This window comes from Chanos chanos, chromosome 1 (genome assembly GCF_902362185.1).
Source record: "Chanos chanos chromosome 1, fChaCha1.1, whole genome shotgun sequence".
Taxonomy (NCBI): domain Eukaryota; kingdom Metazoa; phylum Chordata; class Actinopteri; order Gonorynchiformes; family Chanidae; genus Chanos; species Chanos chanos.
The window spans coordinates 9998008-10024954 of record NC_044495.1 but is presented as its reverse complement, the minus strand read 5'-3'; the positions used below and the strand labels follow the sequence as shown (position 1 = coordinate 10024954).

The 26947-nt window shown below is 39.6% G+C and overlaps 2 protein-coding genes across 2 annotated transcripts; both read left to right on the top strand.

The window, feature by feature from the left end:
* Nucleotides 1-331: 331 nt before the first annotated feature.
* Nucleotides 332-18400, top strand: tdp1 (tyrosyl-DNA phosphodiesterase 1). Its single transcript, XM_030783973.1, has 16 exons — nt 332-473; nt 573-947; nt 1037-1080; nt 1169-1224; nt 1453-1549; nt 1887-1921; nt 2669-2761; nt 4930-5100; nt 5246-5324; nt 5501-5686; nt 6919-6967; nt 7067-7133; nt 8272-8379; nt 10261-10363; nt 12872-12977; nt 18327-18400. The coding sequence occupies exons 1-16, from the start codon at nt 332-334 to the stop codon at nt 18398-18400; spliced, it is 1785 nt and encodes a 594-aa protein (XP_030639833.1).
* Nucleotides 18401-21144: 2744 nt separating this feature from the next.
* kcnk13a (potassium channel, subfamily K, member 13a) lies at nt 21145-23930 on the top strand. Its single transcript, XM_030788418.1, has 2 exons — nt 21145-21481; nt 23032-23930. Exons 1-2 carry the CDS (start codon nt 21145-21147, stop codon nt 23928-23930), a joined length of 1236 nt encoding a protein of 411 aa, XP_030644278.1.
* Nucleotides 23931-26947: the final 3017 nt, after the last annotated feature.

Below are 26947 nucleotides of genomic sequence, written 5' to 3'. Positions count from 1 at the left end.
AAATCTTATTGTTTCGGAGGACAAACAGACGCTGAAACTGTAAAATAGTCTCCATGCATTTGCAAAGACTGTACTCCTGCTGGATCTAAGTTATGGGTGTCGTGTGGAGACAGTCCAATGTTTTTACGTTTTCATTATTTATATGAAGCTACCTCCACGCTTCATTCTTGCAGCATAAAGATATCCATAGCATCCATAACTTTGTACACGTAATCATACATTCAAACAAAGCTACTGTAGGCTAAAGTTTGAAGTGAGTGGGCGCGGGTCATGTTTTTGCCAGCTAATGTAACATTTTTGCCATTTGTTTTAGTTTCAACAGCTAAACAAAATGTCCCAGGAGAGTCAGCATGGCAAATGGACTCTATCCAGTAGTGATGACGACGATGACAATGTCATACCCCCAACTCCCCCAAAGAATTCAGATACATACAATAACCCTGAACCCCAGAGCAAATCTAATAGGATGGAATCCTTTTTCAGACCAAAAGCAGGTCCTGAACCCAATGCTGGAAAAGAAGTAAAACCATCAACAGCCATGGTGCCTGAGAAAACAACTCTACCTGTTATGGGCTCTGAGGCCAGACGCGCAGCCCACGTGAATCAGAACAATCCGGTCAAATACGAAAACAGCCCCTCTCCTGCAGTCAAAAGAAAGAGAGAAACAGAAGAAACAGGTTGGGACCTTTCAAGCAGTGACGATGAAGCTCCCAAATTGAACCAACAAAGCCAGTCTAAAAAGTCCCAACCCAAGCATTCAAGTCCTAAGAAGGTGAAAAAGGAAGACGCCAGACCGCCGAGTCCTCACGGCCCCGCTTACTTTAAAGAAGAGCCAGCCGACTTCTTTGAAACCAATTTGTCCTCTATGAATGACACTTTTCGTTTCTATCTGAACAAAGTTACCGGTATAGATAAGAAGTACAACACTGGAGCTTTACATATTAAAGGTACTGAACATGACTGTTTTGAAATGATTGCAAAACACTGAAAATATTTGACAAAAACAAGATGAATCACATTTTTTTTTCTCAATTAGAAATTCTCTCACCTATGTTTGGGACGCTGAAAGAATCTGTGCAGGTATAGTGTGATTATGGTGAGAGCCTACTTGTATTTCACACATGCTTGTGACATAAGATTCATTTCTGCATTTCCTCCTCTTTTTCAGTTTAACTACTGCTTTGATATTCCATGGATGGTGGAGCAGTACCCTCCAGAGTTTAGGTAAAGTCACAAAGCATAGTTTTTTCTAGCATTCACACCTTTAAAAAAAACGCTTCAAACCATTTTATTTGTTGTCTTCACTTCCACTTAGTTGTAGAATTCATAACCTGAACAATACTATGGTGCAAACATGGTTTACGTAATGTGTCAGGTGTTGTCTAAAGCTCTACATGTAAAACAGCTTAGTGAAAAATGAATTGAATGTTGCTCTCGCTGTTTGACGGCCAGGGATAAGCCGGTCATGCTTGTCCATGGAGAAAAACGGGAATCTAAGGCACGATTAATCCAGCAGGCTCAACCATATGGGCATATCCGCTTCTGTCAGGTGCTACACTCTGGTCTCTTATTATTTGCTTGCCTCTGTTTTATGGTTTTCATCTTCAAGTCATCAAAATTACCCTTTTTTTAAAAAACATGGGCAGTGTTGTAGTAAACTACTCTGCCCACCTGAGGGAGCCGTTGAGCTGTTGAGTGTATCTTATGAATGACAGATAACCTTGTTACAGTACAGTTTACAGTAAAATGCAATTAAAAATGCTCTCTCTGTCTTTTCCAAGTCACTTCGAGCCAACGTATGATTTTCAGTTTTTCTTGAGCAATTTTTTTTTTCCTTTCCATTGTATTTGGCGGCACAGAATCAGATATCAGTTTGTCTTTTTCAGGCCAAATTGGATATTGCCTTTGGCACCCATCACACGTAAGTGCACCTCACCCTATATTTTATATATTTATATTTTAATAAATATTCATGTTTTTTTTTCCATTAATGTCAAAAATGTGGCATTTACCCCACTACCATATGCTAAAACATCTTAAATCTGTGTTACTGTCAGTGTTCAGTTTGACAGCAGTACCTTGATTTGAATGTGAGTTTAAAATAGATATTCAACCTGAACAGTGTTGCATATTCATGAAGTCAATTGAAGGTTTAGCCTTTTTCGTAGATGGATGTTCCACATGTTTTATTCAAGTTCAGAGAGTGGAAGCAGCCTTTAGGACTATAGAACATATTTTAATCCCCACCCTGTGATTTCCTGTTGCTGCCTCTTAATGAAGTAAATAAAAAATTAATGTCATAATCCTTTGGAAACACCTGTGTCAGGGTGTCTTTTTGTTCTTAACTCGCCTCAAATGAACTCAAAGCGTGCCTCCCTGGTGCATAACCTCTGATTTATTCATTAGCGCAGAGCTTATCAGATGGGGTTCCTCTCCTCCAAGTCCCACACTGGTAATTGGTGTAGTAATACCTTATGGACCTGGTGTTTGCATGGAAATAAAATGAACACGTTGTGTTTAATACTATGCTGTGTTATGATCATAATCTAGTATGAATAGGGCGGAAATATGGATATTTCTCAAAATGAATAGGGACGCATTTAGGGGAACGCTACAATTATTCTTTAAATTTACCATTTAAATTCCTGAAATTTCATCCGATTTACAGGAAAATGATGCTGCTGTGGTATCTGGAGGGATTCAGAGTCATCATTCTCACTTCAAATTTAATTCGAGCTGATTGGTACCAGAAGACACAAGGGTAAGATGATTGGCCATCATTTGGGTTAAGATGAGTTGAACATGTGATTAATTAGGAGGACTCAGTATTGTGATGGTCTAAGCTGAGATGATGCGTTTCATTAAGACAGTTTTGCTCAATGCCTGAACACTGATGGAATTGTATATATTTGTTTATTTTCATAGCATCATTGATGCCTTTCTTTAAAACAGTTCATTTCCAGGATGCAAAAAAAAAAAAACATTTGTTTCATAACTGTAATAGGTGTCATGCATTACCGAGTCTAATAACACATTTTCGGGCAGTTGCCATGACAACCCACACAGAGCAGATACTTAGAGGAAATTGAAATGAAGCCGATTTATCCCAAATAGAATGTAGGGCTTTGGAAATTTGAATAACCCAATCACACTCTCACAGAACACTCTCTAGTTAAAAAATCTGCTGTATAAATGAGATAGACTGCACAGAAATAACTTGAATAGTAGGGTCGACAATACAATTACATTTTAGGATTACACGGTGCCTATGAAATATTCAAATGCTGTTTATCCCTCCTACAGATGAATGCAAGTCAAAGTACAAAGTGGCACTCATCACAAAATATTTTTCGTAGGTGTTTTTATGTGAGGGAGCGCTTGGTCTATATGAAATAAGTTTTCATTAAAAGAGTGATCAGCTTGAGTAGAGCTTATTCATGCCAATCTGAAGAGAGTGCTCAATAAGGAACAGATTGTAACAAGGAACTGCACTGGTCTTTGAACATTTTCAACTCTTTAGAGTGAACCTCACAGCACATAAAGACTGGAGTCCTAAAAGGAAAAAATGTGTTGGCATAGATTTATCTTTTCTTCTTCTTCTTCTTCTTCTTCTTTTTTTTTCTTTTTCCCCATCAGAAGTTCAAAGAAAGCAGTCTAGGGAGGATTTGTGATGATTGGTGAAAGAGTGCAGAACCCTTTTTTTTTTTTTTCATCCACCTCGTTACATTACCAGCTCAGAATGGTAGAGAACTATAGTTCTGACGTTTGAAATTACTTAAAGTCAGGATGCACGTCAGTTAAACTGCCATAAAAGCAGCACTGCATTAAAGAAACGCTGCACAACGCGGCAGTGAAAGAAGTGATAAACACACTTTCCCATAACGCAACGCAATCTGACAAAAAAAACTGACTGCGTCTTGTCCTCTTGTGTGTTACAGTTTTCATTTTCCTTGACAATGGTAATCTCTGTCGTGGTATATAGGCCTTAGTTAGGACAGTCTGCACTGAATACACACACACACACACACCTTTTGTTCTGTTTATATCTGCTCTATAAAAGCACTGCTCTAATGGTGACTCAGTGCTAACAGAATATTCAACATTGTGTTCAGTAGCTTGGTTGAACAATGGCGTTGGTACTTTCGGTGGCCTCAGGTCTTCCAATAACGTTTGAGGAGCAGTACTTTCAGTGGACTCGGGTCCTCGTTTCCTCCCTGCTCCTCGTGTCAGTGTCTCTCCAGCGACTCTCCCTCTCCCTAAACCTTGTTTTTAGTCCCCCGCGTTTCATTCATCTGTAAACATTAAAAGGAGAGCAAGCCAATGAATGTCATTAGATTCATGCTGTTTGCCCTCATCAGAGCCTGCGTGATCCTGACAGACCATGCTATTTCTTAGCCAACATTGACACGCTTTTTAATATTCACTTCAATTGGCATTCAGCAGGCTGTCCCAGAGGATCCGTGGTAAAAGGTTATTTTTTTTTTCTGATGTTTCACTTTCTAAGCTGCCAATCAGAGGCAGTATTGATCTGCGCTGAAAGCTCCGTGGACTGAATCGTTATGATCGGTCCGTCAAGACGGATCCTCGCAAAACACCAATCACGAGCAGTTTGGCTTTTCCTCAGAAGCCTTAGCAGAATATTTCCATCAGCGATTTTAAAATGCTTGCTCACAAATGGTTTGTAGTGATATGACAGCTGACCTGTAACAGTGAGAGTCTGGGTGTTAAACAATGTGTTACATTTTTTCTCTGTCATGGTTTCTCAGTTCTATTCTTATGCATCCGCTGTATTTATTTATTTTTTTTCTGGCACAGCTATGTACAAATACATTTAAATCAAACCATCCACAGATAACAAAGTCTCTGACTTGAACTACAGTTGAAATGATGCTTTTTGAGTCAAGCGGATTCCTGTGCCTTTGACCCCAGGCTTTGGATGAGTCCCCTCTACCCGAGGTTGCCAGAGGGAAGCCCAGAGACAGCTGGGGAATCTCCCACAAACTTCAAACGAGACCTGTTGGAATACCTGGAGGCTTACCGCGCCCCTGAGCTCGCTGACTGGATCAATCGCATCAAAGAGCACGACCTGTCAGAAACCAGGTCAGGCCTACCAGCCTCACCGAAACTCTGCGCCTCTCCTGCTCGCATAAGCCTGCTTCTCTGAGAGGCACTGAAATAACTGTCTTTAATGGTTTGACTTTTTTTTTTTTTTTGAGATTTAAATTATGCAAATCCTCTCTTTTAGAGTTTATCTCATCGGCTCTACTCCAGGGAGATTCCAAGGGCCTGCTATGGAGAAGTGGGGTCATTTGAGACTAAGAAAGGTAGCGATATGCCTGTGAATGAATTAGTGATCTAGCTTGGTTTTCCTAGGTTTTTTTTCTCCTGGCATTTCTAGATAATTCTGACTTTAAAAACAAGAGGAACTGATGAATTGATTGTTTCACAATGCAGTAAGTTCTTATTGAACTTCAGAGACATCTCTCTGTTCTTTTATCAGTTATTGAGCGAACACACAAAATCCATTCACAACGAGGAAAAGTGGCCCATAGTCGGCCAGTTCTCGAGCATTGGCTCCATGGGCATTGATAAGACCAAATGGCTAGCTGGAGAATTCCAGCGCACACTGACCACACTGGGGAAGGGAGGGAACTCATCTACCAGTTCAGAGACCCAGATGCTTCTGGTGAGAATTTCACACACAGTTCTCTCAAAAAGCCCTTTACACCAGTCAGATTAAACAGTTCATGTTGTCTTATGATCTCGCTGAATTTTGAAGGGGCATGCTTGTTTGGGTATATGGGTAAACAGTGCTGCAGTTTGCAGAGCTTGTTTGGATACACAAACTGTTAATTGTCCTGATTTAATTGGAAGGAGGATGAAATGTGAACGTGAGTGAGTGTGCGTCTGCCTTTTTTTTTTTTGATCAGTGTGTGTGTACCTGTGTTATGTGTGGGCAGTGATAACTGAACGTTAATGTCCGCATTTTAGAAAGCCTCCAAACAATTTGTTTGACAGTTAATGCTTTCTGCATGTTTAATTACAGTTTGTTTATATTTAAAACCAATAAAGTTGATTTAATTACTAAACGCTAAGGCAGTTTCACAATACCACCCTTTTTTTTTTCTCCTTTCATCTCTCTTATGATTTTCAATAACAAATAAAGGATGTCACAAACCTGAAAAAAAGATCCTGAAAAGTGATTTGCATTTGAATATCGGCTCAGATCTAAGAGATTAAATTGATTTTTTTCTTTCTTCTGATGGAGCTATTGTTAAATGTCACTTGAAAAGTCACTGCTCCGCAGCAAGCCATCACTCCAGTGTCTCTAGCGACAGAAACCAATCCAGGTCCAAACGCAGCGACATAAAGACACTACTGTCATCCAGAACTCCTAATTCTTCCTGCTTGTATTTAGCATATCCTGTCTCTAACAAAATCTAAATGTTTATCAAGGGAGCAAATGGAGTTTTACAGTAGTGATGATTATATATCAACGGTCAAGAGACAGAGAGAGGGGGGAAAACATAGTTATCGTTTGAATAATGGTTGTTTATCGGTTTTATTGGTTGTTTATCAGTGATTATAAAGTGTGTGTGTGTCAGAGTAAAGATGACTATATTTCATCGGCTAATACACAGACAGAGGAAAATATTGTTGTACTTACTGTTTGAAGATTGGTTGTTTGTTGACCCTGATTATACTGCATATGTTTCTTTCTTGCAGTAAGAATGATTACATACCAGCAACTAAGTAATAGCCAGAAAGATGAAGATGTAGTATTACTGTGATTTTAATGTGTGTATGTGTGTGTGTCTGCGTCTGTGTGCGTGTTGTGCATGTGTGTGTGTCTGTGTCTGTGTGCGTGTTGTGCATGTGTGTGTGCGTGTGTGTGTGGGTGTATCTTCTGATCCCAAGGTCTATCCCTCTGTGGACAATGTGCGGACTAGTCTGGAGGGCTATCCAGGTACCATTGTCCTTTGTAATGGAAGACATACAACAAGAGCACCTCTCCACTCTTTTCCTAACACCTGCACCTCCTGTGCCTGTATTCTGTTCCCCACAGCTGGTGGATCTTTACCCTACAGTATCCAGACTGCACAGAGACAGCTCTGGCTTCATTCCTACTTCCAGTGAGTTTTTTTCCCTCCACGCCTCCATTTCACCCATCTCAAGTCTGTGTTACCCAGAATTTATTATTAACTTTGAAATTTATTTTACCATCAAGGGGTAAAACATTATATTGTAGGAGATTTTTGGAAAAAGCCATAACTGCTGTCACATACAATCTGTTCCATACATCACCTGCTTTACCCACTTGCTATTGTAGCATGTACTCCGACGGCGTCCACCCTAAATAGATGTGCATCACATGTGTGCCTTTTTTACCCTCCACAGTATCCCAAAATGTACGTGCTTATGCTGCTTCTTAGTTGATATTGTTCAGCATCTGCTGATCGTTCATTCAGCGTGTGAATGTACCCACATGTCCTGTGGCTGAGAGCTGTTTTGTAATGTAATGGATTCTGCTGGTCTTGGGAAGACTCTTCAGACACACTCCTCACACAGCTGCGGGAGAGCATTTCTGAAGAGCAGTCTAACAACCATAAACTCAACCCTTAAGAATTTCCAAAGAGACTTTATCCAATCCTATTTAGCATTGATGCTAACAGTCTAATTGAGTATTCAGGGAGGTTGGTCTGAGATGTGGATTGCATGAAAAGACAGCCCCTCGACATAGCTGGTGCAATCTCACTGCCTGTTAGTTAAACTTGGCTTCATGCATCAGTGCACCGTACTCTGACAACTCTATGCATATTTACAGTTAAAGATTGGGGCGCTTGAGGTAATTATTCCCGGAGGAGTAAATTTGGCCTTGAGTGGGTTCCCACGATTTGAGGAGTAGAATCCTGTCGAAACACGTGAACATCCGCAGCACTCTCTACACTTTGGGAAAACTGAGAGACACTTCTACAGGACTATTCTTGCACCTTCTAAGTCGATTTGGCTAACAGCAGGTGTTCTTTCTCTCCTGCTTCTCTGTCTCTCTCTCTCTCTCTGATTCTCTCCCCCTCTACCCCCATCACGTTTTCACTCTCTTTTCCTACCTTTCTTTCTCTCATTCTTTCTTTTTTTCTTTCTTTCTTTCTCTCTTTCATTCATTTCCCTCCAATATTTCTTTCTTTCTTTCTTTCTTTCTTTCTTTCTTTCTTTCTTTCTTTTTTCTTTCTTTCTTTCCCCTCCATTCTTTCTTCTATTCTTCCCCTACAGCCACTGGCAAGCAGAGACATCAGGCAGGACTGACGCCATGCCACACATTAAAACCTATATGAGGGTATCACCAGACTTCACCCAACTTGCCTGGTTCCTCGTCACAAGGTTAGGTGTGTGCATGTTTGTGTGCATGTGTGTGGTTGGATTTCTGGGGGGTTTGCACGTGTGTGTGCCACAAGCTCACAGAGGCAGATATTCAAGTTCTATCTTGGATTCTCCAACTGATTCACTTAAAGCAATCATGCTGATATTTAGAGGGCGTTTTTCAAGGTTTGAGCATTCTTTCTACATCCACAAATGTGCTCCTTTCTTTTTTCATTGATCAATTTTTAATTGAATCCAGTATGTTTTGCTGCATAGCAACGTACAATTTAGATAGTGCTGCAAGATGATCAAGAACATGTCATATACCATTCTCTTGATAGTCAGACAACTCTTTTAACAACCAATATATGTCATGTAAACAAACCAAGCAGATTAGGTTTATTGTTCATATCAAGCAGGATAAGAAAGCTTTGTTTCCTTGGCACCAGTGAGTTGTACAAATTCACACATAAGAGAATAATTTCAGATCTTCACTCCCTTATAGCTTTCCTTTCATTGTCACAGTATGGACTGAATAGTAGGAGGTTTTTTTCCGATGTGTATTCAGCCTGTTCTTTCACTGATAATGCCTCTTGCCAAGGACTCCTCGCCAATTCACTCTTGTTGATACATATATATTTACACAATATACGTTAACTGTGTTTAGGTTTATCTAAGCTTTCAGGGCCTGTTGCCTAGCAGCAGGGTAATAACCATATTCCAATATAGAGCTGTCTCAGACAACATATGATTATTGTCTTTTACCTTATATTATGTTAATGTTTGGCCATTTAGATGCAATGAACTCTGGACATGTGATCTGTTTCACTGCATTTCACACACAATAAGTCTTTATTGGATCTTGATAGTTCTTCAACACGGTCCTTCCACTGAAGTTCAGTTGTAGAGATAAAGTGGATTGCCTGATGAATAGTAAAATGCAATGAAGTGTTAGAACACTCTACCCCTTGATTGTCTTTTGAATTAAGTCTCAGGGTCAGACCTCTGAAACCAGATGCAGGAAAATGTTCAAGCCACACCATCTAATTGTCCCTAGCTTTTGATGATGGAATTAATAAGTTGGATTGATGAATACTGCGTATACCCATGAGAGCTGCTTGTTTTCTCTATGCTAGCATATGCGAGACATCATGAAAGGAAGGAAGACCAAGGAGAACGTACAGCTGAAAAACCTACTTCATTATCCACGGTCACAAATTGCATAAAATACAATGTTCACATCTCAACCATCATTTAGGACTGGTTCCTGTCTGTCGTTAGCTTGTGTAAATGATTAGTAGCAGCTCCTTGTTTGTGGGATTGGCTTGTTATAATCAGTCTTCTGTTGAAGAAGGAGGTTCAGAGGACATTTTGATATGTCCTCTTGTTGGCCGGGACAGCAGGCCTGATTTATTCATTCTCTTTCATGAAGATTAAAGCCTACGTCAGACACGAGGAACCCTCGGCATCTGCCTGCCTTTCTGAACCTCCCACACCATAATTGCAATACTCACACAAATGAAAAGGGAGAGAAAAAAAACTTTGAGAGCTTTCATAGTATTCCTGCTCTCTTTCATATTTCAAGTTCCAAAACACTCCTATACACACACACACACACACAAACACACATACTATTTAAAGAGGCAGCGAGGCCTTCAGGAATACTGTTTTCTAAACAGAGAAGCTTTCTATGAGAATTGCCTTTTGATCTTTGGAGTATACCATTCATGCTGTGTGTCTTGCTGATGTTAAGGACATTTGAGTTAAACACTGGGATAATGGCTATTCGTTTTTTTTCTTTCTTTTTTTTTTTTTTTTTTTAACCCTCTTCAGGGTGAGATTGTAATGAACTTTATGACTTGTTCATTGTAATCCATCTCTTCACCCATTGCTTTTCCTCAGTGCCAATTTGTCCAAGGCTGCCTGGGGAGCTCTGGAGAAGAATAACACCCAGATGATGGTTCGCTCCTACGAGTTGGGAGTTCTCTTCCTCCCTTCAGCTTTTGTAAGTACGGCGATTCAAAGAGCTGCCTCTCAATAGGTATAATTTTCCCATCCTTTTTACTGAACATGAGATGGACTTAGTAAAATGAATACCTGTTATTTTTTCCATCTCAGTTCATACCTTAAATGACTGGGGGGGGGGGGGGGAAATATTCGGCTGACTTAACAAAAAAGTAGTCTGAGAACTCATGCAGACATGTCTTTGATTTGAATAGTGGTATTGTTAGAGTGTACCCCAGTGGGCAACAGGGGGACGAGTGTTTTTTCCACAGTGTAATGACGGACTGCTCTCTCTCCACCCCCACCCCACCTCACCGTAATGTGTGTATATTCCATGATATGTACATTACGGTGAAAGGTAGAGTTCGTTTGCTAAGTGCTACAGAGCTTCAATAATGCTTCTGGGTGCATTTTTCTCGTTCTTAGTCCATATGAAGTGAGAAGGCTTTTGTGTAGTTTTCACATACTCACCGGGTAATTTGTCCTTGTTGTCAGGGTAGGTCTTAGAATTGCTTAAAAAGTTGCTAAGCAACGGTCTGGTTCAGTTCTCACCCTCTGGAAAAAAGAAAAAAGAAAAAAAAAGGATAACATGAGTTTGAAAGAGGACAGGGATAGGGTGTGCTCTCGCTGTTCAAAATAGGTGAGCAGTTCCCAAGCGGAGCTGCCTTTTTATTTATTTATTTATTTTTTTTATCATTATGACTCTGTGCCTCTCTGCAGATGCCATTCATCAATTACTCAGTTATGATATGGCCTTTAGCACTGGAGTAATCAAGATTTATGAGGGACGTTTCGAATCTCAAGATTTTCTCTGTGGTTTTAACAAAGTTTGGTGATTTGATTTCCTCCCCAAGTAATGATCTATGATCAATGGCACTAATTCAAACCATTTTATTATGTTATGGATAGTTATATGCGTATCATCCTTATATCCAATGATGACAGATGAAGGAGCGAGGTTATACTGCAATCTTTTTTCCCCCACCCCTAGTAAGTATGAAATATCTCCGAGAAGATTCAAATATATCTAGGTTTGAAAAAGGTTTTTGTTCTAACTCAGTCTCTTGCTTAGCAGAGGTTTGAAATGCCATTCGCGTAATACTCACACCGTGTCTAGCAGTACCCGGCGTACAGCTGAAATGAACACACAGTAACCTCTCCACTGGGGTTTTAAAATGCTACTGAGTTGGAGCAGGAATATCAGTTCTCTAGGGCCATCATGCTTGACCTGCTGGGATAATGTCAGCACCGTCCAGCTGCAGAAATTTGAGTTAAAACCCCAATAAATCACTCAATTAGTGCCTCCTGCTAGAGCTACAGTAAATCTCTGCCCCACATATTGAAAGGGTTTCTGATTGGCCACCTGTCAGCAAAGCCACTCCCTCCTGGGGGAACGTGAATGCTTGCTGACTGTTTATCAGTGTTGCACATGGCTTGGATGTTTTTCTGGGTGATTTTGAAGGACATTTAAGACTTTTGAAGAATCCATAGCAGTGCATATGTATTTATTTATCTTTATAAAGCAATAAATTCTATTTGGCAGCCATGACACTGTGATAAACTAAAGAACAGAACTGTGAATTGCATTCGTTTTCATACTCCTAGTCTGAGCTATGAATACCACCCTGGATAGCAGGACTGGCAGTCTATGAAATCAACCTGATAGTTTTACATAGACATTAAAAATGTATGTTAAGATGCAAAAAGAGGAAAAAAAGTTAAAGGTTCAATTTTGTTAATTCTCAGATAAAACAATGCAACAATGGAACAGTTACTTTCTCAGACTACCTTACAGAAAAGTAAAAGTATGGGCAAATGTTTGCATTATCTATATACTGAATCACTTAAATGCAACATAGCATATGATTAGCACAATTCAGTACTGTTTTACAAGCCAAAGTAAGTGAACACATAAGACTGTGATTTTGTTCGCTTCGATTAGTTTCTTGCCAGTTACAATTAAGATGGTTTAGGAGAAAACTCATAAAGTGGGTAATAGCCTCAGCTTAGCCTTGTGTTTGCTGAGAAAAGCTGTTGACTCACCTAATGGGTTTGTTCCTGGTGCCTGTAAAGCAGCCTCTGTGGAGTAAGGTACTGAATAATCCATCTACTCAGTTACCCCCTGCCACTGTGAGGGAATGCAGGAGAGCTCTGAGCCCGGCTCGTATATCTTTCCCACTGCCCTTAAAGTCCTTCCACCTCCACAATCGTTTCATCTACACAAATGAGAATTTCGTCTTATAGAGAGGGGAGAAAAATACTCCTGCACAGTGTCCTCTGGGTATGTTGGGACAGATGAGAATGAGCGAACATGTTTTATTTTCTTTCGCTCCTTTTTTTTTTTTATCGGTTCAGTCTGGGTCTGCCGTTTCGATATCTGCTTTATATTTTGAGGACTTTTTTTTTTTTATTATTATGATTATTCGTAATTTTTTATTTCTTGAGTTTTCATTGAGTGTTTTTTTTTCCCCACTGTATCCCTAACTGTTCTGAATGTTTTGTGTTGTAGAACATGAGCACTTTCTCAGTGCAGAAGAACGTCTTTCCTGTCACAAGCTCAACAAAAGGCTTCCCAGTCCCCTTCGACCTCCCACCCCAGCGTTACTCTGGCAAAGGTAACAATGGATTTCTCACAGTTTCCAATTCTCACAACATCACCAGGTCCTCGTCAACTATAACTCTCTATTATAATAACCCAGATAGCACCTTGATATTTACACTAAGGTACTGTGATGGCTATAGGGTACACGTTCATGAAAGAAAGCTGAATTGCAGGTTTTTCCCTGTACAGGCATTGCAGTATGTCAGAGCACTTAAGATGACAGTTTCAGCTTCACGTTGCTGTGTGAAACTCTTGCCCATTTATCTCAATTTTGAGTGAGCGTTGATCAAATATGGTTTTTCGGTGTGTACAAGAAGTAATGGTGACTCATCACCATGGTGAAAACCGCTTGAGCTTCACAGTTAAACCCCCAGTTCAATCTGCCACTCAATAAATAGTAATTATTTCAAACTAAAGCCACAAAATGACATACAATTGGCCTGAATGACTTTTTAGGTCAGAGCACTGACTAACCCAAGCATTTAGACCCAGCAAACCTCTCTCCAGACTAATGGAAAGTGACTCACCCATGTTCCCGATACCCTGACCGTTCACATAGCTCCTCCCGTAATTAATGATGTCCCTGTTATAATGAGAGTGTGCTTTTTTGGGGATTTTTTTCTGTTTTTTGGGGGGGGGGGGGGTTGACTGCTCTCAGAGAGAGCTAATGAAGAGGGAGCTGATGGAGTGCTACTCTGGAATACTAAAGCAGTACAGTGAACAGTTTCCACATTTCTTTTACATCATCCATTGTGATGTGTTCCTAGCTTTTCCACAGTTTGATGGTTTAATAGGACACCCATTCAGCTGGAAACCAGAATGTGTTTTAACAACATAATACAACGGTGGCTGCGATGGAACAATGAGATTATGTATTTCAAGCCGTGTGCTACAGCTTGTATCTGTGTTAAGTTTCAGTCGTAATGTATGTCCAGTGGAATACACCAGAGGTTGGTCCTATTTCAGAAATATGTAGATAGACAATGGGTTATTAAAGAAGAAACTGAAAGCTTTTATGAGCACTGTCTTGAGAAATCAGATCAACTGCAGAAACCTCTACAGAACTGCGACGTAAAAACAGTGAACTATCATATTTTTTTTTTTTTGCCTCTGACTATTTTGCTGATGTGAGCCGGCACTGTAACAGCACAGATTTTGTCTTGCATTATTCTTCATGAGCTTAAAGTGCTTTGCATCAGTTTAATTTTAGACTGACAGAATTCAGTGAGCCACTGTCACAGGTTAACACATCATTTTACATCCAGCTGACTGCACAGAGAATATTCTCCATTGGGGAGAAAAAAGAAATTATACGTTACTGGCCGCTTAGACAGACACAGTATCCTGACATGTACAATAGATGTTTTTTCAGCGTCGGCAACAAACAGGTGTTTGTATTTGGGAGTCAAATGAAAGAAGATCATCTTGGAAGACATGCTGTCTTAATGTTGGGGTTTGTATGGTATTTAGCTATGACTCTCTCCCTCGCTTAAAATTACAGCTTCTGAAATATGGTCAGTGAGACAAACTCTGGGAACAAAAGCAAGCTGTTCACGCTGCCATGGTGACAATATATATCACAAAAAAAAAAATGGGGCAAGTCTTTTTTTTTTTTTTCCTTCTGTCACGTACTGCTCCTCCATTATCAAGGGCTTTCTATTTATACTTCAGATACAACGATTGTTTGATCGCGTAGGAGTGTATTGTCTACAATGCGTAGACGCTTTGCACAGACTGCGAAATGTATATGATTGGCCAGCGTCGGTTGTTTGATTGCGCCGGCCTGTAATTGCGACGAAATGCCTCCTTCTGAATGGTTGCGCATTCCACAGTAAATTGTAATCACGACATCTGAGGGCCATGCCCCCATGCTCTGGCCGATTGACCTTTAATCACAGTGAGAAAATGGCTCGCTTTTATCGATTGTGCCATCGAAACGCAAGTACTCATCAGTTTATGAATTGAGGCAGAAACTCTTGTCTGGTTACTATGGTAGCACAGGTCTTCAGTGACACAGCCCAGCTTTGACTAGTGCCAGCAATGTCAGCTGAGTGGGCAGGGCTTTTGGGACCATTAAAAAACATGTGTCCACTGACCTCGTGGGACATTTATTGACCTGTGTTATGCTAATTGGTGCTAATACCCACAGGTATCGCGTACATGCTTCCCTCATTCGTCCTTTCATTGAGTTTTCTTTAAGCACAAATCACTGACACCACGTACACTGTAGACCAGCTCAACAGCACTCGGTATTGCACCGTAGTGCCAAGGAAAATACGGTAAGGCACACGTGAGTCTATTTGTCTGTTTGTGCTTTTTGGGTTGATCCAAAATATTACCAAAAGAGAAAGTCTGAGTGCACAAAGAGGATTCTGCCAGAGGCAGAGAATGCAGTCACAGCAGGTCAGTGCATTTCAAAAGCATACTCGATTTTCTCCATACTCAAGACGAGACAAGAGTCAAGAACGGGGAAGGACAGACAGCACTTAACAAAGGCTCCGTGGAAAGTCAACATTGTGATTGCCTTCAACCTTGAACCTACATAGTGAGGTAGCTGTGTGTTCACAGTCTACCCACTCTTTAAATGACTACATATTTCCAACATTGTCATTGTAATATATCAACAGATAATTCACTTCCTTTGTGTTAAGAGTTTGCCAAATTCATTTCCCTCCTGAAAACATTGTGTTTGCAAACGTATGTCGATTTTTCCAGCCAGTCGGTGAGTCAGAGCAGCAATACTTTTGCCATGAAAAAAGAAATCATTCTTCAACTCAGAATGCGCCAGGGGTTTTAAATATTTTATTGTTTTCATTCGAACTGAATAGAATTTTCCATGGGGATATCAAGTGAACAAGAGACCAAAATCTTTGCTTGCATGAATCTCTCCCTGAAATGGACATGGTAACAGTGGACATAAATATTTATTTCAGTTTTAATTACTGAACCCCATCTTTTCTCAGCCTGTGAACTAATGAAATATTCATCCTACACAGCATTGATACATATAGCATATTAGTAGGAGTACAATGAAAGACATATAATTAAAGTATGTGGGATACCAACCTGAGCAGTAGTTGTGTATGCAAATTTGAGTTCCCACTTAGATAATTCCCCACCTAGAGCAAACCATTTAACTAACATTTCCCCTCATCAAAATGAGGTTAAGCAAAGTCAAAGCCTTCTTTTACTCTCTGCTAAAGTGATTGTATTCTCCTGGACTGATTTTCTAAAACATTTATAAGTCTGCTTTATGTGCGTTTGAAATGATGATAGTAAAAGACTTTCATGTTAGCAAGTAGTCATGTCAGTATTTTAGCGCTTTTCGGACAGTTACTATCTTGCATTTCAAAAGAGAGTCAACTTAAATATGGCCGAGCAGACAGAAAGTGGAATATTTCAGTGTATTAGCTGAACTTAAAATGGCTTGGGGATTATTTACCATTTCTATGCGTGTATGTATGAAAGTATTTTATTACTATGTTAATATTTAACACAATTCATGTTTCTGTCTACACATTAATATTACAGGTGACTCTTTTTTCTTTAGTTCTCTGTAGAAATTTCTTTTACAGCTGGGTTACCTGCTGGGTAACCGTTCTCTGGCAGAAACAGCTGTACTTTTTGTGAGAGAGATTTGTTTTGATCAACCTTTGTCTGAAACCAAAGCCTTTCTGTGTTGCTCATTACCCTAGACCAATTAGTTCCATCCTATTCCGAACACCCGTTTACGTAAAGTTGAGATGTTTTAGAGTATACATTTGGTCTGAAAGTCATTTAGCAAGTGATTTCATGTCAGATTGAGGCCTGGATATAATTTATTCGGCTGAAGACGAATAGAGACGGGGTATGTTTGTTATGCTCTGTGTTTAAAGCTGTAGCCTGGTTGTCACAACAAGAGCTTGACTCCCACTGCAGTGAATAGCAGTTTATCAGGCTCACCAGCCCAGCTCCTGCTGCAAACTGACACTGAGCATCAACCTCATTTGAAGCATATAGGGCCGACCTATAAATAACGATACCCTATGACAAACTGCAAACAACAGCTAGAACCCTCTTGCTAAATCAGACAAGACCTCTATTTCTGGCTCTCCTGCCCGTCACCTCTGAGCCCAGTGAGGAGCAAAGGATGTCTTAATTGTGCTATATATCAGCATGATGTTCTACCACCCACTATGCTTCACACTGTCTGTCCTGAAAAACATGTCAGTAAATCTCTCAGGACTTCTACATTATTATTACAATGGATTACCGCATTGTCCTCATCTTATATCTAATGCTTTTAATAAACAGAATGAAAATAGGATTAATTTTGTAACAACATTACTGCCATGATTACTATGAGGTGTGTCGAACGTCGTTCATTTATAGCTGAACGTGTTTTGATTGGCATAGTTAGTGCTCTGTAGGATATAATAGTTGATTGCGTTGTTGAATGTTTCCAGAGTAGATGCAGAGATTGTTTGGGAGAATGTCACACTGAGGAGAAACAATCTGCCAACACAGATATGGAGTCTGTCACAGTGGAAATCTTTTATCCTCTTTACCAGACTACGGAATTAATTTTTTTTCTGCTCCTCTGGTTCTTTCTGCTGTTCTCTAATGATCGTTGGGTGATTTGTGTGTGGTTAAGTGTCACGTTTCATTTGCAATTGCTATTGGAATCCTCTCAAGTGGACCAAGTTGTGCATTTTCCAGCGTAATTTATGCCTTTGTAATCATGGAACGGTACAATGTGTTGCTCAGTTCTCAGTAAGACAATGTTCAATAACCCAAGGAAAGGTCTTTGTTGTTTAATTTGGCAATTAAGCAACCTTGTCGTTCTGATACAGAAGCACTTGCTGAATCTCTGATTTTCGTAAGACTAGACCAGGGGCATGTTCTTTTTACCCACTACTTAGAATCTTTCCAAATAATAATAATGCATGTTTTCTTAATATCTTCTTGAGGATTTTGCAAGATTGCTGGGTTGAAATTCCTTACTTCACTTTAATCTTATTAGTTCTGCTGGTTACCATGGACACTGGTTGCGTACCTTTTGTCTTTGTAAGAACTCTAAAACCCATTATTTTTTTTTGTAACTCAAAAGTATTGCAGTGCTGCAGGATGCACCCTCCCTTTGATCTGCTTTATGACACCAAACAAGTCATGTCTGTGAGGTGCATTTGACTAGCCAGCTCTACCAGTCCAGCATCCTTAGCTTTCTATCGTCTTATTTTTTAAGAAATAAAAATTTAAATGCCCTTAAACTGCCATTTTTTGTGACCTATAAAGCAAAGGACAAGTCAGAGGTGTTTTTTTTGTATTATTATTTACATCCATCAGTTATATCCCTGTTGTTGCGTGATCCTTGCTCTTTCAGATCAACCGTGGGTCTGGAATATTCCATACACCAATGCTCCAGACACCCATGGCAACATATGGGTGCCATCTTAAACTGCTTCAGCCTCACTAGGATCAAATGGCTCAAGGACAGAGGAGTGGAGCTGGAGAAAGCCTACTGCTGTTTATCAAGTCATCCTCTCCCTTTTCTGAGCTTCAGGCATGTCCTGCCATTAACTATAGTGCTATGAAGAGAGAGCTTGAAGAACCATCCCTAATTCATCTTTCGGTTGATGGCATTGTTGAAAAATATCGAAACTCAGCCAAAAATGATTTTTTTAAAAATGAGTATCATGGGTTTTTTCCGTTTTTTTTTTTTTTTTTTAAGTATTTGTAACTGTAGAGAATAAATAGTTAGTGAATATTAAATATTTTACATGTGCACACAGTTTTACTGTACCGTTTCTTTATAAGCTATGTAAAAAAAAAAAATAATAAAACGATAAAATAAATAGTGAAAACAGATTTGTTGTCTATACATGTTTTGAATTTGAAGGTGATGTCACCTTGCACCTGCATGAGCAGTTTACATGTTCTACTGTGTAAATGTAAACTGTTCATTTCATGGGTGAATATTAACATTTCCTCAAATTACCTGTTAGGTTTACAATTCGGCAAAAGGATAGTAATCTCTTTTGGGGGGAACGAATCTAAATAGATTGGGGGGGTTTTTTGTTGTTGTTGTTGTTGTTTTGTTTTGTTTTTTTCTTTTTTTTTAAAAATATTTTTCACATAAAAAGCTGCAGAGCTCAAGCAAGCATCTTGGTGTCTTTGCTTTGTCTTTGGCCCCATTGAGTGATGTTGTAATATGTTTATTAGGAGGGACTGTCGATCTCTGCCATCTCTGTTCCATTGAACGAGGAGGAAAAAAAAAAAACATTCTGCTCGCTTGGTGCTCTTTTACACAGACGTTTTACAGTGAAATTGTCATGTTGCCGAGCAACAGCAGAGGCAAACTTAACAATGCATTTTATATTGCCATGGGATTGTCAATGGTCCGTATTATTTTAACACTCATAGACAAATATTTGAAAACATTTCCGAAAACTATAACAGACAGTCTTTTTTGTCATTCTGTAAGCAGTTGTCTGGTTGTTGTCATTTCCAACTTCTTATATATTCCAGAATTCAATGGAATGCATGATGAAGGCTGGGGTTCCTGAGATCAGGATTGTAGATATGAATTATGTATGTCACCTCTACAAAGACATCGGTGACATTTGTTGAAACCATTTTAGGCTGTGTCTGAACAAACAAAAGAGGGCACTCTTCCATCCTAAAGGCAATGAAGTATTGATCATAGAGATAAGGGTGCATTTGTGCTATGTCTTAGTCAAATTGTGATCAGCATTCTGTGATTGATATATGTATAGTTTATTTGGAGAAAACAGCCCTCTACTCCACATATTCTCACCCGCTGAACTGATTTTGAATTGAAAAAGGCACAAAAGCATTGGTAAAAAGTGTTACAGTAATTAAAATGTTCAGAGATTCAAATTATTAGTCACTGTAATGTTATTAACCAACTTTTCTAATTAGACAACATGTTTCGATATAAACTGCGTGTGTAGTGTTTTTTGTTTTTTTTTAATCATAGCTTTAACAGCAGTGTCAGGTTCTGTAAATTCAGCCCTTATAGTTCTTTCATATCCATTTTCTCGCTTTCCTTTTAGTGATTGGCATATTGACAATTCAGAAAGCTGGAAAACCCTCCTTAATTAATATCAGCTATGTTGCTGTCCATGGTGCTGTATTTGTCGACCATGAAGCTCACTAGTTTGAACAGAATTGGCAGTGAAGCTCTGAAACTAGGCAAGCTTACATTTAGACACGAGAGTTGGTGCGCGAGCGAACTTCCGTTTATGTGACGTAAAATGGGTGTCTTTGCTTGACTTCGAGAACAGGAGACGCCTCATTCGATGACCAACTGCTTCAACAAGCTACTCTTCTATTTCAAATGTTACAATGCAATCTCGGATACTGGAGCACTGACTAAAATGCGTTCTTCCTTAGGTAATGTAAACTGTTTGGACTTAATGCAGCGAACACTTCTGAAGTATTTTCTTAAGAGAAATATTAGTAAATTGGGATGTTTCAGTCTAAACTATTCAACTTTTATGAATTGCACGATTGCCTTGAAAATGGGAAAGACACTTTTTGTAGCGAAGTATGTCAATTGTCCACGGAACATTTTTTTAAACAATTAGTGTGGGGAAACCTGTGGGAACTACGTCATTTTTTTAAAGCTTATCTACGCTAATATGTTCTTTACCAATATTTGCTGTCAGTCACGACAGTGTGACAATTGTGTCATCCAATATTTGTCATAGCAAGCATATATTTTTCCCATTGATTCACTCGCTGATTCTGTCTGCCTGTGTTAGTACTCAAAGGGATATGCTTTATTAAAATGAGTACATGGATCACTAATTTTTCTAAGAAGAATCAATGACCCGTATGGAAATAACTGTGAGCGACCAATATATATAGATGCTCTTCGACAGAACTTGGCCAAATGAAGTACACCATTTGACTGATCTATGAGGATAACAACGTAAAGAATTACGTTCCTCTAAAGAAAAGGAAGGCGTTTCTACCACTGTTCTGCCACAGTCCAGCTTCTTTCAGGCGCTAAGAATTTTTTTCTTTTCACACCAAAAATCGGGTGTTTTCCCATTTTTTGAATGAAGACCATCAGTGATGGAAGAAAGCGAATGTCTAGATTTCTGTACACGGACCGTTGCTAAAGACGAGACAATGTGGACACTCTTTCTGACCTTTCCAACAGTAGTGACATAATGGCATGTCGAGGTACTTGCTGCTGTGGGTTTGGTCCTGTGAATGAAGATAATGCGAGGTTTGTAATGTTGGCACTTCTTATTATCGTTTATCTCCTGTGCGGTGCCGCTGTCTTTTCAGCACTCGAGCACCCGAAAGAGAAACAGGCGAAAGAGAGGTGGGCACAAAGATTCGAGCACTTCAGTCTAAAGCACAATCTCAGCAAAAACGAGCTGGAGAAGTTTCTGAGGTATTACGAGGAGGCGAACATCGCTGGGATCCGCGTGGACACTCTCAGACCTCGCTGGGATTTTACCGGTGCCTTCTATTTCGTAGGGACGGTGGTCTCAACCATTGGTAAGAGCAAAGTGGCACCAACTTTGTCTTTGCGATTGATTTGGCAGGAAACACAAACCCAACAGCTGTTTAGTAACAAAGATGACACTGGCAAACGTTCCCACTCGCCCCATCAACACCTGTTGATGTGTGGATGCAAATTAATGTATGCGGAAAGTTCCATTATGAACAAGCGTGACTGAGTAAAATAATTTATAACATAGAACGAGTTAAATCGAAATAAATATTTAAGCACATTAAAATGCCCTATCGACCGTCCATAATTTGATTCCGTTACATTTGACGCGGACAAAATCCAGTACCTCTACCTCACGGTGTGCCAAGGCAAGTAGACTAGTTCTAACAGTGCAAATATCAAGACGGAGGATTTCAGAACTCGTTGAAGTCTCAGACGTGTAAGAACTTGAAAACAAAGCTTCTGGCAATCGCGACGTACTGCCTTCATTCATTATTAATTAACGCCATACGAGACATGCTTGCGAGTAAGAGTTCAGCTGTTCTTTAGATCAGCTCAAAGGAACCGTTTGACAAATTTAATCGTTCATATTATTTTTAAATAGCCAAATTAAGTTACAGACGACTTGTTTTTGACGTGATCATATGCACGAAGCACTGGACTGTGTAGAGATGCTGATCTCCCATTAGAATCTGATAATCGGTTTCAGGGCTGGCTCTGCACACGTATTTAATAGTCACTGTAAAGCACAGTTCGATATTCGAGGGTGAAAATAGGAGATATTTGATACATGACATCCATGTGATCTATGTTAATTCTGGATTAACTGAATGTTACATTTTTATTTTAAAGGTGACTTTAATTTGAAGAAGTTGTCTGTTGTTGATTATTTTGCATGGCAAAGCTTTTTAGAAATGCTACAGTATTCAGCCATCTCTCACAAGGTATTCAGCACAAGGTGCCAGAACGATCATTTATCTGTGGAACTGTAGTCTACATTTAGATTTCATTGTGTCCAAATGTATTACTTTATAAACTTGCAGTTTCACTAGGAGGACAGATTGTACTAGATTACTAGGCCATTTGCCAAATTCAGATTGTTTTCCTACATCGTTCAGAATAAATACTACTAAGTAAGCAAGTAATCAAGTTCAGTGTGTAATCAAAAGCAAATTATCCTCAGATACTTATTTTCTACTACGTAGCATGTAGACGTGTTCTCAATAAGAGTCAGGCCCTTCTCCTCAAGATGTCCCCTAGAGTGAATGCATTCATCTCAAGAAAAAAAATCCCTGAGAATAATAATGAAATCCACTTGTTATTTGCATTTCAGTCAATGAGGAACAGAGGAGGTGGAAGATGAATAAAATGGAAGGGTATTAGTGGCTGTCACCAATGGCAACATGGTTTGTTTTGCAGCTAGAAGGAGTCAGAGCAGTTTGTTGTCACACAAAGTGGAGCCACTCCATTCTCACTGTGTTGACATGGAAATATGGCACTTTTCTAGGTTAAGAATCATTGAGTTCTAGTCTATTCTCCAAACAGTTGCTCTCAACTCTGTGTACTGATTTGATAACTCTATTTTACTGCTCAGGTTTTGGGATGACCACGCCTGCCACGGTTGGCGGCAAGATTTTCCTGATCTTTTACGGCCTGATCGGCTGTGCGGCCACCATCTTATTTTTCAACCTGTTCCTGGAGAGAATCATAACCGTGCTGGCCTATGTGCTCAAGTCCTGCCATGAAATTCAACGCCGACGCAAAGGAGTGCTGCCTCATGACAGCAGACGGGACTCAAGCAACACTGGGGGAAATGAAGCGGACAACTTGGCCGGCTGGAAGCCATCCGTCTACTGTGTGATGCTGATCCTGTGCGTGGCGGCTATCATCATTTCTTGCTGTGCTTCAGCCATGTACTCCTCAGTAGAAGGATGGGGATACTTTGACTCACTCTACTTCTGCTTCGTGGCCTTCAGCACCATTGGCTTTGGAGACATGGTGAGCAGCCAGCGAGCCGCGTACGAAAGCCAGACAGCTTACAGGCTCGGCAACTTTCTTTTTCTCCTCATGGGCGTCTGCTGCATCTATTCCCTCTTCAATGTCATCTCCATCATTATCAAGCAGGTTCTCAACTGGTTGCTGAAGAAGCTGGAGGTCACCTGCAGACACTGCCCCGGAAAACCCTTCCGCCCTCGCAGGAACGCTGTAGTTCCGGGCCACGTACGCACGCGCCGCGTCATCTCGATAGATACAGATGCGGTCAATGACAGTGAGACTGACGGACGCAGGCTGTCCGGGGAAATGATCTCTATGAGAGATTTCCTAGCAGCAAATAAAGTCAATTTGGCCATCATGCAGAAGCAGTTGTCTGAAATGGCCAATGGTCATCCACGTCCGTCCAGCTCTAATAATCGACAGAACGGGTTCTCTGGTGGGGTTGGAGCTTTGGGGATCATGAATAATCGACTGGCAGAGACTAGCGTGGATAGATGACTTTGTCTGTTTTACAAAAGAAAAAAAAAAGCAATGCACTAAAAAATGGTTGAAAGATCAGCCAGTTTGCACTGTCCATTTTGAAGCTATAAATTTCCAAGGACATCGTATTAATGTTTCGTTTTGGTTTTTCTTTGCCTTTTCCTTTGTTTTGTTATGTTTTTCTCTGTACATTTCCCTGAAGAAATATTGCATTGCTGCTCTAACATTCTCAGTATAATGAAGGAATTCAAAAGCTCAGGTCATTTTTCAAAATGTAGGTACTGTAAGAGATTCTGCTGCAGTTTCTTTCACCCAAACCCCCTCCTGCTTGCAGCACTTTGAGAGAGAACCTTCCCAGTCTTGTTCAGGAGTCCTCTGAAACACAGAGCACTTTAAATGATCATCATAGCATGAAGATACTTTTTAGACAGATAGCGTTCATCAAAGACTATCCTTTGGCTAGACGGTATAATTATATAAATCTTACCCTTCTTCATTTGGAGCTGTTTTGCACCTGCTGTATAATTATGATGAAAGGGTTTACATTCTGTACAAAAATCAATTTTGTCAAGGCATGATTGTGTAACAAAAGCTCTTTGAATGGTTTTCCTTTGACATCTTTTGTGATTAATTTGAGAAAAGGAAGCCTGTGTTGTAATAATCAAAGGGATTCAGTGAATTATCAAAATGCTAAACACTTAATGTGATGCAAATTGCATTGCCTGTCCCTGTAGCTCAAAGTAGGTCTGTTAGTTCTGTTCTCGAACATATATCAGCCAACATTAAATTCCATGAGCACCAGTCTGTACTGTACCACAAGTAATGTATAATTTAGCATTTGCTGAGTATCTAACAGCTGTGTCTTTGAACTTCTAACGCATCTGCCTGCTAACTGAATTGTAAATTAGGGATGTCAGTAAGGACACCTGTTTCTTGAACAGCTCAAGACATATTGGAAAGCAAGTGAGTTACAGTGATAGGTAGGAGTGATTTCTGCATGAATGGGCACAAGACATCAAATGAGGCACTTTGCTCTAGGAAGCTTACTTAGGAGACAAAAGACAGTATATGTAATTGTAGTGCATGATTAATTAAACCATTGTTGTATCCGTCATCCTTGGGACTCTCAGAGGAATCTAATCGTGTCTTCCCTCCTCTTTCTGCCATGATCTATACCCATACCCAATTGTAAACATCCTTTCATATTACTCAGAGTGTGATGCTATTTTGTATGTTATGGAAATGTTTTACGTCAGAGTGACTGATTTGAAATGACTGAATTTCACTGAATGGGCCCACGAACTGATGTCTCACCAACTATTTATAATTCAAAAATAACTCGTGGCCGTGATTGCAACAATTAAATTATCAGAAAGGTGTGTGATATGTTGCACCAGAACTCAGTTATAACAAGAGGACAAAATACGGAACACAAAATAAAGGAAAACTACATACCTCTCAAAACAAAAAAGCACTCTCACTTCACACTGTACCGTCTCCTGAATTGCTAAATACGAAGCTCATAATTGTATCCCTGATCACACTAAAGTTCAACCGAAATAAATGCCTCCTGAATAATCATCGTACAATAATGGCCTCTGTATTTCTTTTGCGCAGACTAATATGACGAGGTTACTACGATCACCCTCTACGAACGTTTCGGGCTCGCTGTAACGAAATAGTACGAATACAGCACTTGCAGTATCTCACAATCTCACAACAGCCAGAAGGTTAGATGACATTTATAAACGAGACGCAAACATTATGAATCGAAATGATACTCTCCAACATATTCAGAAAGAAAGAAAGAAGCAGAGCCAGTGTCGTGTCACGTGCAGACATTCGGTCCATTTAGCGGTCGATAGTGCTTACAGGACAATGGAATTATGAGTCTTTAAATGTTTCATTACCATGTTTTTGATAGTCCATGTGCTCGGTCAAGAATTGACCCTCTAATCTCAATACTGTAGATTGAGATTTGGATTTTTCTGTTCAGATTTCAAGAGTTTTTTCGCTCCATCTTCTGCTGGAACGACCTTCGAAGGCTGAAACTGAAGCAAGAGTAAAAACTCTCCTCTTGTAAAGAAATGCCACCGAAAAGCAGCTCCCTTCCACGACAAACCAGGAAAATAAACACGGGAGGGCGCTAGTATCTCAAGGCATGGTCTGTAGAAGTGTGCTATATAGCAGATATTGTGTTTGTGCGTGACATAATTCTGTGCGTAATACGCAATATTTTAGGATTTTAACGCAGTCGATTCTTTTTTGGTCAATAAATGCCTTGATTGGCATTTATGTTTAATTCTACATGATGCAAAATGTTTAAATTTATAGTATAACAAATGGTTGTAGGTGGGGGGTGTGCGATATTGACAAAAAATGATATCTCGGTATTTTGTGGGATTTTGTCAATAACGATATGACGATATTTTGCGTCCTTCAAAAATGTGTTTGTAAAAGTATATATTAAAAGTTATATTGTACTAGCTCGCTCTTGTTAACAGAATATTAATTGTTGCTTACTAATGATATTAATGGAAAGAACATATTTAAGGAAAACAAGTCTTATTTATTTACTTAAAACTGAAGTTAATACGACAGCTTCATAATAGCTTCATACGATAATGTCAGCTCGCACATCGTTAAAACAACAATTAAGATATGCCTGTTATCGTAACCGATAGATATCGCACATCCCTAGTTCTACGTGAAATACCATGAAAATGTTGATTTGATCACATCACATTCTCTCCATCTTTATGATAGATTTTCTTGTATACAAATATTTATCATCCTTAATTACGATGTAAACCATGCTACAATAACGTTTTCCTATGCGTAAGCCCTCTTACCTTTGCATAAAAGGTAAACAATTCACGTATTCTGTCATTTTTTGCATTACCACACACGATTAAGGGGACACGGTTTCCAAGAGCGCTTTTACAAACTTCATGTCACGGCACTGGACAAAAGGGACCGTCCTGAGACAAACAAGGAAAAAAAATAAATAAATAAAATAAAAACACTGATCGCAC